Source organism: Mytilus californianus, unplaced genomic scaffold (genome assembly GCF_021869535.1).
Source record: "Mytilus californianus isolate M0D057914Y unplaced genomic scaffold, xbMytCali1.0.p SCAF_9, whole genome shotgun sequence".
In the NCBI taxonomy this organism is placed as follows: Eukaryota; Metazoa; Mollusca; class Bivalvia; order Mytilida; family Mytilidae; genus Mytilus; species Mytilus californianus.
In genome coordinates, this window is record NW_026262745.1 from 55,508,114 (window position 1) to 55,520,915 (window position 12,802).

General features: G+C 32.2%; 1 protein-coding gene across 1 annotated transcript in view; it reads right to left on the minus strand.

Annotated features, from left to right (window-relative positions):
• Positions 1-12,446, minus strand: part of LOC127714489 (uncharacterized) — a 36,040-nt gene extending 23,594 nt beyond the window's left edge. Inside the window, exons 1-3 of the mRNA XM_052220544.1 lie at positions 12,399-12,446; positions 6,419-6,477; positions 5,272-5,452 (exon numbers count right to left, since the gene is read on the minus strand). Coding sequence (XP_052076504.1) covers positions 5,272-5,452; positions 6,419-6,469 — 232 coding nt within the window. The 5' untranslated portion in view covers positions 6,470-6,477; positions 12,399-12,446. The remainder of the gene's footprint in view (positions 1-5,271; positions 5,453-6,418; positions 6,478-12,398) is intronic.
• Positions 12,447-12,802: the final 356 nt, after the last annotated feature.

A 12,802-nucleotide genomic window follows, 5' to 3' on the forward strand; every position in this document is an offset into this window, starting at 1 on the left:
TATTCAAGGTAAGCATATATCGGGTTTGCGCATTTATACCGTGAAATTGGAAAAGCTGAGAGGAAAAATATTTATGATATTTTGATAGTTTTTTTACTTTTCTCCTGATTCATGATATTTTATTGCCGGAAACCATGCGTATAGTTTCTATTGCAACGACTTCAAAAAGTATAGCCATCTTGTCCCAACGAAATAAACGCTGTATTGTCTTTACAATTGAGGAATTAACCGGCTGTATATTAAATAAGCATAGTTAGATCATAGAAAATAAAACTTGGCGGTAAAAGTTTTTTCTTTTTCTTTTTAAACTATATAGTGTTTAACATTTTTTCGATAGGCAACAATATTTTTAGATCGTTTCAAAAAGTATAGCCGTTTTGTCCCAACTTTCGCAAAACGTAATTGGTGTCATGCTCGGGTTTTTAATTTTATATCATAATTATTTGTTTCCAGTTTAGTTCGATTGAAAATACAAATAAAAGTTATAATATAACCAATGTATGATAAAGGAAAAGTTTAAGTTTAATTTCAAATGTTGACCAAATGAGATTGATATAAAAAATATCGGGATCTCAGTTTTTTTTCAGCACATTCATGACATTTGTTTTATTCAAGAAACGTTGTCTATCTGCAAGTTTTAAATCATCAAAAGCAACATGCATATTTTTGTTTGTTAATAAAATAAAATAGACAAAACCATTGCTGGCAATTATAACAAAATAAAAGGATACATGTATGCATAATGCCACAAAAATACGGAAATGAGAAAAACATGAATCCAAAATGATTAACTTCCTAGAAATTTTTCGACAAAGAAAGCATCGGGAAATGATAAAATATAGAAAGGAAACGGAAACGGAAGGAAATGCAACAAAAGGAGTATGTATAAACATGCAATAAAAAGGGAAAATAAATTCAAAATCTAATTTATATTAAAAAGAAATCTGTATAAATTTGAAAATTAATGTATGATTCATTAATGCGAACTGCTGCCAAAAGTAAAATTATCAATTATGGCCTGGAAAGACTGACAACTCCTTTAAATGAATATGCATTAAAAAAAATATATGTACGACCACTTTGAGTTTTATATATTAAACTATGCATTTTCAGACAAACCGAAATCGGTTACCAAATTCACAACAGAAAATTGACCTCATCAATTATTAGCTTGAACGCTTGAAACGTTCTTTGAAATCGTCGAAATCGCTTCATTATGAGGAACGTGTAACGCTAAGTAGTACCAACATCGTGCGCAACGTCACTATATGCCTTATTTCCGAGCAAATCATCGTTCAAAGGCAAAACCTAATATAAGGTGTTGTCTGACAATTTCTGTCATTTTGACTCTTCGTAGATTTTTTACATGAATTAATGATAATTTTTGTTGTTTACAATCTCTCTCGATCTGAGTTAAATACAGAGCCTGTCTCAACACTTCCCCAAGCTTACAAGGATTTGACAGAACTATGTCTTACTTTCTGTTCTGATCAGATTCATATCAGCCAATGAAATTTCTGCTTCCATATTTTTGAAGGTATGTAACATAATGACAAAACCTGAGGATCCCGAAAAACAGAAAGAAGAATGTGGCGTTTTTTTCAAGATCCTTGTAAGCGGAGCGTAAACACATGATCTGTATTATAATAAGAGCGAATAGTTGTTCAGAACACAAAAATGGATATTAATCGTCATTTGAGGACAAAAAAAATATAATCAGAATCGACTAACAATGTTGGCCATGGTGAATAATTTGTATATCTTAGTTGATTATTTATCTTCTGTTTACAGTTTCTCACTATTTACTATATTTACAATATTTGTCTGCAACCCCCCTCCCAAATGGTTAATAAATAAATGCAAGGACCGTAACTCGCCTGGCTCTTATCTCTGAAAAATATTACCTGTATTATGGAGTATTGCACGCCTATTTTTATTAGGATCATTCAGAACAGGCCTTCCACGTATGTCGACCGTAATCATTTCGTCTTCTCACAGCACAATGGCAATGTTAATCTCGCAGTGAATGATTAATCATAAAAAGTATTTCCCAAAAACCTTTTCTCTAAATAGAAATGTTCATCCAGATAGTGAATTTGTTAAAGATACCGTGAAAAAAAAATAAGTGTTATTTGAGGTATGTTTAACAGATTGGGAACTCTAGATTTCCTGACGTCAGAATATAATATTTGCATATATAGTAATTTACCAAATAGAAGGTAATTAAAACATGGCCTTTTAAAACTGACCAATCGACTCAATGAACTACAATGCCTTTTGGGCTACTACGAGTTTACTACCACTTAAAAACACGTGGAATTAGTGTGAAAACTATTAACTAATATAGTGTCTGGGACTCAAATAATAAATGTGTTTGTTCAGCGAATGTGTTTAATGTAAAATATATAACATAATCTTCAATTTGCATGCTCAGATTAAAAAAATATTTGTTTACTGGCTTCACGATTCGACTTTCTTTTTCACCTTGTAAAAGTAGTTGAATCGGTTTTGTCCATTGTTATGCATCGTACCTGTGCATTAATTTCATGTGAAACAGTGAAATTTCCAATGAAGTGACTTCTGTCCGGTATAAAATTCATTTGAGCTCTTTTAAACCTGTCAAAACGGTTTGATGGAATGGGTTACAACGTCTATCTATATATGTGCTATTTGATTTTTCGTATCCTGTATAATGCCATTTCAAAAACATTGCTGCTTTTTTTTCTACTTTTGTCCATCGATAAAGTCCGTCTGTTGCCAATGCTATCCCAAAATATACCTAAGAGGTATTTTTATCGTTCGGCTGCTGTCCTATTGACTTAATATGTGCAATATCTTCAATCGTTTAAATCTTCCGGATCATAGTGGGTGCCATGGTACCCGTTTAGTTTTTTTAAAACGTGCTTTGTATGTAGAAATAAGGAGATGAGGTATAAGTACCAAATGAGACATCTCTCCATCGAAGACACTATCTAGTAAAGTAAGCAATCATAGGTTACAGGACGACCTTCAACGCTGAAAAATAAGCTATGAAGGAACCAAAAAATGACTAGTGTAGAACAATTCAAACTAAAAAAACAACGGCCTAATTTATATACAAAACGAGAAGAGAAAGTGTATTTGTCGTTGTAATAGTGTTTAGTATGTGATGGTTTGACTTATATTATTTAGCATTATTAACCAATATATAATAAGGTGTATTATAAGTAAAACTGCACCTTTATCAGTAAAAGCCACACCAGGCTATTACAGACTTACACCTAGCCATTATGAATGAGCCAGTCACTTCTGAACGAACAGGGCCATTATGGATTTTCATTTGTTATCAATTTAAATACATATTTTGTATTCAATAAATGAAATATAAAAGGTTTAGACCCAACGCTGCAATTTTCACAATACATATATCAAAGTTCACGTCCTTGTCGCACGTAAACATAGATAGCATCATAAATGATTTTACTACATGTAGTATTAAGATTGGCAAATATCCGAGTCCATTAAGAATATAAAAAAATACAAAAGAAAACAAACTTTGCAAATACGAAAACAAAACGAAACTACAGCTGCTTGCAATGATTCAGGAAAATATTGCTTCATTACCTTCAGAACAAAGGGAGCAGTTGAAATAGAAAAAAAAGTCCAAAAAACTGAAATATGACAAACAATACTTATAGATTTTTTTAACATTGTCAGACAAGAATTAAGAAATGTCTTGGGCAGTTTTTATGAAATATGATAAGATGATATAGATTTAATACATGTTCGGATCTAAATATAAAAATATTTCACAGTATTCTATAGTAATATCTCTATTCAAGATAATGGAAAACCAATCTTTCTGAAAAGTGTTTGTATATAAAAATAAAGAGATGTGGTATGATTGCCAATGAGACAACTATCCACCAAAGTTCAAATAAAGTGGATGTAAGCAATTATAGGCAACCATCTGGCCATCAACAATGAGAAAAACCCATACCGTATAGTCGGGTATACTAAATAAATGGCCCCGATTGATGAATACACGTGTTTGTTTCTTTAAGACAAATTAATAAACACATACCCTTCCTCGATTTAAATGACTTTTTAATCATAAAAGAAGGTAAAATATCATAACACTGTTGTTTCGTTGCTGTTTTGTGGACGAATATCTGGAATCTTCGTGTAATCCTCAATCATATTTAATGGCTATATTTCGGGTAATCCAAACACTCGTTTCTTCGCATAGAAACAACTCTTCGTTAATCTGAGCATGGAACGAATACTTTATATCACGGACTATAAATGTGGATACAAAAAATGAAAAACAAAACAAAATGTTTATCCAGCAATGCATGAAAAAATGTATTGTATTTCAGTATATAGAACTTGTTCTCGGTTGATCGTAAACACGTAGTAGTCCATCATGCATTGTTACTCATTTAGTGGATTGGTCAAAAACCTAGGTAAAAAAAACTGCGTCATACGTAAATAAACAGAAAGATACCAAACTGATATTTATAATTAATCATTCAATGTTAGATTAACATTGCCATATTGGGTTGTTAGAAGACGAAATACTTATGGTTGGCAGACTTGGAAGACCTATTACGAATGATTCCGAAAATAGAAATAGGCTTGTAATATACCATTTTGTAGAAAATTTAATGCAGATTTACGAGATTACAAGTTTCAGTTGGACAGAGAACCGCAAAATCGAAATATTACAGAAGTTCGTGATCGATTGACATTTCTCAAATATACGATTAGGTACAAGTATCTTGTGTTATATTAAAGTATATGGGTCATTTTTTTCAAATGACATGTGCCTGTGCAGTAACTTCTGGCAAAGTCATCTTACAAGTCAATTCATTGACTTCTTTTAAGATCTCCTTTGCTGATCACTAGAATTGTCATTTACCTTTTATCTCTGTAATACTTGTTTCTGTAAAACACAAATACAGACAAAAAATTGTTTTGATTCCGAGTCGGTTAAGTCTTTTGCTCTTAATTCTAAATGTTATGTCCTAAGCTGAAAAAAAACAGCAATACTAATTTTACCAAGTCTTTGGTTTTACCCGACAGAGGATCGAACCCTTGACCTCCAGCGCGTTTGGAGAGTACGTTACCACACTAGCCCAGTGAAGCCTTAAAACTAATAGCAGTAATCAAAGCCACTGATAATACAAAAAAGAAGAAGAAGAAGAATTCATGTTGTCAATATTTAGAGTAATATATTACATACATGGTATTGGAAATTGTGCATATTTAGAAGATGAGAGACTGTATTACCTGGTGCATCAAAATCTTCTGTATCTCTACAAAATTCAGTAGAATTCTTTTCATTTATGTCATACAAGCAAAAGTAACTCTTGCCAACATCACAAAATGTTTCTGCTCTATGTTTCCAGTGTGCCTGAACAGGACAATGAAATCTAAAAACCGCATCAGATATCTTTAATAAGGATATAACCTGAAAAATAATGTATTAAAATAAATGTAGTTGTAGCTTTTGTTTTCCAATTTTTTAATTACTCGTATATTTAGCATTTATCTACTCGTGTAGCTATACGCATAACAAAATCTTTAATACAATATGTTTACACTTATGTATAAGTTGGCATATATTGTGTACAAAGACGAGTACACATTCTGGTGTGTTTTATTTACATCCATTTTACATATGTTTAAAGATGGAAAAAAATACATTTACGATTTATTCCAATTTCAAATACATTTGAAATCCTTGAAACTTTTTCATGTAGCAAAAAGGTGATATTTCGATGTTCCCGTGCATCGTTTTTTGCAGTAACACATTACCTATCTTCAAATACATGTATCTATTTTTGTTGAGTGCATTTAAGTGTATTCAAGACAAGACAATATTTTTTTTAGAACCAGGATAAAATTTTATTTTACTTATAATTTTTGAACAATTAACTTACTTACGAAATGATATTAGCGCCTCTCTAATTAGACTTAACTAAGCAACCCAGTTATAAAATTAAAGACTTCTGAAATATGAAGATTTCATTTTTTAAGTTGGTACGTTCGCGATAAATTCTTAATCAGAAAAGTGCCTGTAACAGAACAAATTAAAAACAGTATTATTGATATTGTAATTTATTATAGATATCAATGTGTTTGTTCATCTCGTAAAGTTAGCTAGTTTCTCTACCTTGTTTGTTTTCTTGATAAATATAAACGATCAAATTATAAGAAAAATCGTTCGAAGATCATCAGTTGTCAAATGTATGCCCATCGAATTTAACTCAAACTACCCACTTTTGATATAGTTCACAGCGAATCATAAAAAAGAGGACATGGTCAGTGGCACGTCTGTCAAACTTAAATATACACATTGCAACGTTGACCACTTATTGAAAGCACTTCTGTTTAATAAATAATTGTTCTTCTATAATACAAAAAATCTACACACCAAGAAAAAACTGTAGACATGTATGTCAAATTTGAAGCGTTGTAAATCCATTCTGAATGCTGAAAATAAAAGAAACATATTGTCAGCTAATTTGGGTATTACATTACAGAGAAAGACAGAGACTCAACACATTGGTCAATATCGTTTTTTTTAGTGGAAATAACTCCTATATGGAATAAATATCAGTGTTTTAGTTTTTAAGATATAAGTAAAACACTGCAATTTACGCTTATGTTCTATTTTGAGCAACAGCGGTCATGTTGACGGATCAAGTCTTGGGTGCATCGACAAAGTTAGCATCTCCTTTAATTTTTTGCATGCAATAACTGTCATGGAAATCCCAAATCAATCAAACATCTCACGACTAGTATTCAATGTGGACAAATCGGTAAAATAGAATTAACAAGATTTTTATATTATTCCCTTTTAATTTTTTATGCTAGTAATCTTTAATGCATTTGTGAAATTTACTTGTTATAATGTACTTTAATACCGTATAGTTATGATTGATTGATTGTTGTTTACTTTAAGTCAAGTGAAAATATTTCATGAATGTTCAGTAGGAGAACAAATTACCCGTTAATACAATAGGTAGGACCTGCAAGGTGGTGGTCAGCCGGGGGGAGTAATGCAGTAAAATTTGGACTGTCAATTGACCTTGACGAAGACCATTCAATTTTTACTGGAGAAGAGGTTAAATGCAATTGAGGCAGATACTTTGCCTGCAACAGGTCACCTGAAAACATCGAAAGCAGAAAACGTGGAGCACTACACGAGGCATTCTGTTCAAACGTGGTTACTCATTTATATACTGAGGGTGTTAATAGGGGGTCACTGATTCCACTTCCCTACCCCAAAACTACCATTTCCCTCCACCACTACTCCCAATGCAACCCTCCCTACTCCCATTTCCCTCTTCCTTCCTCCCAGACGAAAATAAGTCAAAAACATTTCCCCAGAATATCCCTATTTTAACTCCCCCTCATCCCCTGTTTCTGCTCCTAATTCCTGATTCCCCCGCGGTCCCCCGGACTGTCGCTTCCCCCACTCACTCCCATGTTCCTTTTCCCCTCATACGTCTAGCACAGCCAAACGGATTGATATCATTATCGGATGGGAGTAGATAATGCATGACCTGTCTAACAAATGTACATGTATCTACCCATGTCAACCATTTTGGTGTGAAAAACGATGATAATCATCGTCATTATTGTCATATGATATACAAGAGACTAGACATTTAAACAAGTTAAAAACACTGTATTGATCATCACGTCCTTACTCCATAGCAAATATGATAAATATTGTATTTGCTAGTGCTAATAATGTAAGGTAATCTAGATTTTATTTCCTAACAAAACGTGACATAAAACCTTTTAAACTTATATTACTGTAATTCAAGATGACACGGTAAATTGTCCCTCCTATTGATTTCGTGATATGAAATAAATATCTGCAATTTAGATAAAAATTTTCAATGCTCCGCTGTGCGCATCTTAATACGACCACAGAGATCGAACCCTTAACAGTTGGGGCAAGTATGGACACAGCATTTAAGCTTTAAACAGCTTATTTTGGATTGTGATTCTATATTTGACACAGCATAGGTTTGTGACACAAAATTAATGTGGTCAAAGAACTGAAAATTTGAAATTGGACATTTACCTATTATGGTCCAATATCCAAAATTTAAGTACATGTTTAGAATCAGCATATATCAAAGAACCCCAAGAAATCAATTTTTGATAAAATCAAACAAAAGTTTAATTTAGGATTCTTTGAACCTCAATGTGGACCAATTTGATAACGGAGCCCAAAATCCAAAATCTAAATACATGGTTGGATTCAGCATGTCAAAGAACCCATAAATTCAATTTTTGTTGAAAGCAAACAAAGTTTAATTTTGGACCCTGATTTGGACCAGCTTGAAAACTGGGCTCAAAAATACCAAAATTTAAATACAGGTTTAGATTCAGCATTTCAAAGAACCCTGTACACATGCTGTATATATTCAAGTTATGTTGAAATCAAACACAGTTTAATTTTGGACCCAAATTTGGACCAACTTTGAAAACCAAGCACAAAATAAAAAAATCTAAAATACTGTTGGATTGACCATATCAAATAACACAAAACATTTTTTTTTTTTGATTAAATCAAACAATGTTCAATTTTGGACCCCAATTTGGACCATCTTGAATACTGTGCCCAAAATCAAAAATCTAAATTCACGCTTGGATTCAGCATATCAAAGAACCCCAACCATTCTTGTTTTTTTTTTTTAAATCAAACAAAGTTTAAATTTGGACCCTTTTGACCTTAACCTCGACCGACCATGCCCAAAATCAAAAATCTAAATACACGCTTAGAATCAGCATATTAAAGAACTCCAAGAATTCAAATTTTTTTTAATAAAAAAAAGTTGCATTTTGGACCCTTTGGACCTTAATGTTGACAATTTGAAGACTGACATCACAATTAAAAAATCTAAATACACAATTAGATTCAGCATATCAAGGAACACCAATAATTCAATTTTTAAAGAAATCAAACAAAGTTTAATTTTGGACCCTTTGGACCTTAATATGGATCATTTCAAAAACAGACCCTTAAATCCAAATTCTAGATACTGTAAATTCAGAAATTATTGCAAGGTTTTTATTAATGCGAATAATGCGACTACTTGAGTATCGCAATAATAAAAACTCGCATTCTGATATCAAATACATATATTATCTATAATTTGTTGTTTTTCTTAAAATCGCAATAATTAAACTCACATTTTTGTTAATTTTTTCAAAAATTGCAATAATAAATGCACACAATAATTTCTTAATTTACAGTACCCAATTAGATTCAGCATATTAAAGACTCCCAAGAATTCAAGACTTTTTAAATAAACCCCATTGAAATTGCTAAAAAAAATAAGCAATTTCTACAAAGCATTGGATTTGGCACCTTTTAACTAAACCAATAGGGTCATAACCCCTAAAATCATTCCCAAACTTTATTCTATGCTATAACCCTTGTGGCACAATCAAATAGTAAAAAATAGACTTATACTCAAGTTATTGTCCAGAAATCAGAATATCCAAGTCTTTTGGTCCCTTTTCAGCCCTTTTATTATTAAACAGTTTGGACCATGACCCCTGACATCAATTCAAACTTTCCTTTTGAAGTATGGAACCTTGTAGTAAAATTTCATAGAAATCCATACTCTAATACACAAATTAGTGTCCTGAAATATGAAGAATGCTTGTTTTTGACCCCCTTTTTGGTCCTTAATTACTAAGCAGCTACAACAATAACCCCCAAAATAAATCCCAACCTTCCTATTGTCGAATGGAACCTTGTGCTTAAATTCAATACAGATTTATACAGTTATACTCTTTCAGAAAAGTTACTGTCTGTTAACAAGACAAATGATTGTTTTTGTTAGGCCCTTTTTGGCCCCTTATTCCTACACAGCTACTATAATAACCCCTAAAATAAACCCCAACCTTCCTATTGTGGTATGGAACCTTGTGTTAAAATTGAATAGAGATCCATACACTTATAATCAAGTTATTAACTGCAAACCAGAAAAATAGTTGTTTTCAGCCCCTCTTCGACCCCTAATTATTAAACGGTATGAACCATGACCCTCCAAAAATCATTCAAAACTTTCCTTTTAAAGTATGGAACCTTGTGGTAAAATTTCATAGAAATCTATACTCTTATACACCAATTATTGTCCTGAAACATGAAAAATGCTTGTTTTTAGACTTTTTTTGGCCCCTAATTTCTTAAAAACTATGACAATAACCACCAAAATTAATCCAAACCTTCCTATTGTGTTGTGGAACCTTGTGAGAAAAGAAATATCTCTTATACTCAAGTTATTGTCTGTGAACCAGACAAATAATTGTTTTTGGTCCCTTTCTGGCTCCAAATTACAAAACAGCTAAGACAATAAACTCCAAAATCAATCCCAATCCTCCTTTTGTGGTATGAAATCTTGTACTAAAATTTCTTACACATCCATACACTTACACTAAAGTTATTGTCTGCGAACCAATTTTTTTTCCATGAGCCAGTAAAACATGAGTGTACTAGTCGTGTAAATAAACAAACATTCTCCTTTATCTATTTTTGTATCTCAACAAGGTTAAAAGGATCCAAAAATACTATAATCATAATCTCTTTAAATTCTGTACAAACTTCCTGGTCACGGTTAAATCAATAAATTGCATACTCACGGTAGGTATAGTGTCCGGCGGATATCGTGTTTTTTCGAGTGAATCGGTACACTTTTTTCGAGTGTAGATCGGCTTTTTTTTCGAGTGATTAAACATGCGATCATGTCAATTAATTGCTATTTCGCATTGTCAATTGTTTAGCTGTGCTGGTGCTTTATTACTGTGTGACCAAGCATAGCATACGCTTGATCAGACTCCTCTTCACAGTAGGAGTAATTGAACATTGTTCTTGATTTCCATTTCTAGAACGATAAATCATTATTTCTTATGAAGCAAGAATCTTGCAATCTGATTAATTAATTACCCGGGTGTAAATAAGATATAAATTCGTTATCTCGGTGCAGTCAGGGGTGTACGGAATTGTACACCGGTGTTGAAAAGGCTACGCCTCAGGGTGTAAATATTTTCACCACCAGTGTAAAATTCTGTACACTCCTGATTACACCGAGATAGCTAATATTTCCATCAAGACGAATAGTAATTGAAACATTAAGGATATATTTTTTGTAAAAAAACACATTTACCCGCTTTACACACTATATGTACGTACGTCCCAGTCCAACATGTCTGAGCTCTCACAAAGATTGTTTACCTCACTAAATATTTACTGTATGAAATCCATATTGGTACACTAAGATTTCTGAATGCAAATGAACGATGACTTTTTATGAAATGTACGTGTTGATACAGCATTATCAAACTGGTTTAATGCATTGTTTTGTGCTTTGAAAAATACTTTTTTTGAACCTTTTCATTGTTTTTTCAACGTCAATGAACTGACATATCACATTTTAAGCCATAGGATTTTTTTTTACTCGATAAAACAAGGACACACTCGAAAAAACACGGACTGCTCTCGAAAAAAACACGGACATATAAAAATGAATTTACTCTCCAAAATGTCCTTTTCAATGCAGAAACAAGAATTTTTGTAAAGTGTCTATATATCCAAGTATACATAGATTCCATGTACACATTTCCGTTGAAATTTGCATTGGTACACGTATGTGTATAAAAATGGCTTTAATCTATATTTTGGAATAAAACATTGTAAGGCTATATTAAACGTTTTTAGAACAAAATACTGAGACAAAATAATTTAGGGTTGATAATATCTTTTTATCAAAAATACTAATTTACCTTCTATGATCTTGTTCATAAGGTTCTAGCATCTTTTTTCACGTTTTACGAGAAAGGAAGTCTGTTTGTTTACATGTTCGATCATATTCACTCGAAAAATAGTGGTCACACTCGAAAAAAACCCGATCAAATCACTCGAAAAATCACGATCCCAGCCGGACACTTTACCTACCGTGGATACTAGAAGAAGTTAATACTTTGCCCTTTTTTCTCTATTCGGTAAACCCTATCCAGAACCTTAAATGATAAAATTAAATCATTGTCACATCCTCGTATTTACCAACAGTACTTACATGTATACATTTCTCCTAAACACACGAAAGAACATAAGAAGATTGACTAAGTCTTATAATACTTATTACTATGATGATCAATTGTTGAATTAATAAAAAATACTTTCGTTTTAAACAGATTACAACGCTTTAATATGATATATTTGTATCAGTCCCCAAATCCCCCGGTTTTTTATGTTTTTAATTTTGTTTTGGTTCATTGACATTACAGACACACAATCACATACTCTGAACAAAATTTAGTTTTAAATATTTATTTTTTGCGAGCAAATATCGGTATGTGTAACACTCTTAAATGAAAAATCTTACCTTACACAAAATAAAATACAACCATGATTGGTAGCTTGTTTACCGGTGACAAGTCGGAATTTATTGATTTGGTTTATATTACATTGCGTAACAAATGTTTTAGGCTCTATCAAGGGGGTTCAAGTGAAAAGATCAACATTTTAATAGGAAAATATACTTATATTATGGTTTGCGAAGAATAACCATTGTATTTCGTTTTATTTTTTATTATGAAACGTCAGAAAACTACGCATTGTACACCTTATGGGAACAACACCATAATAATATATTATTAGCTGAAGCGGGGAGAGGTTGTAAAATGCAAGCTGCCCTACATATCCACGGTAGGTATAGTGTCCGGCTGAGATCGTGGTTTTTCGAGTGATTTGATCGGGTTTTTTCGAGTGTGATCACATTTTTTCGAG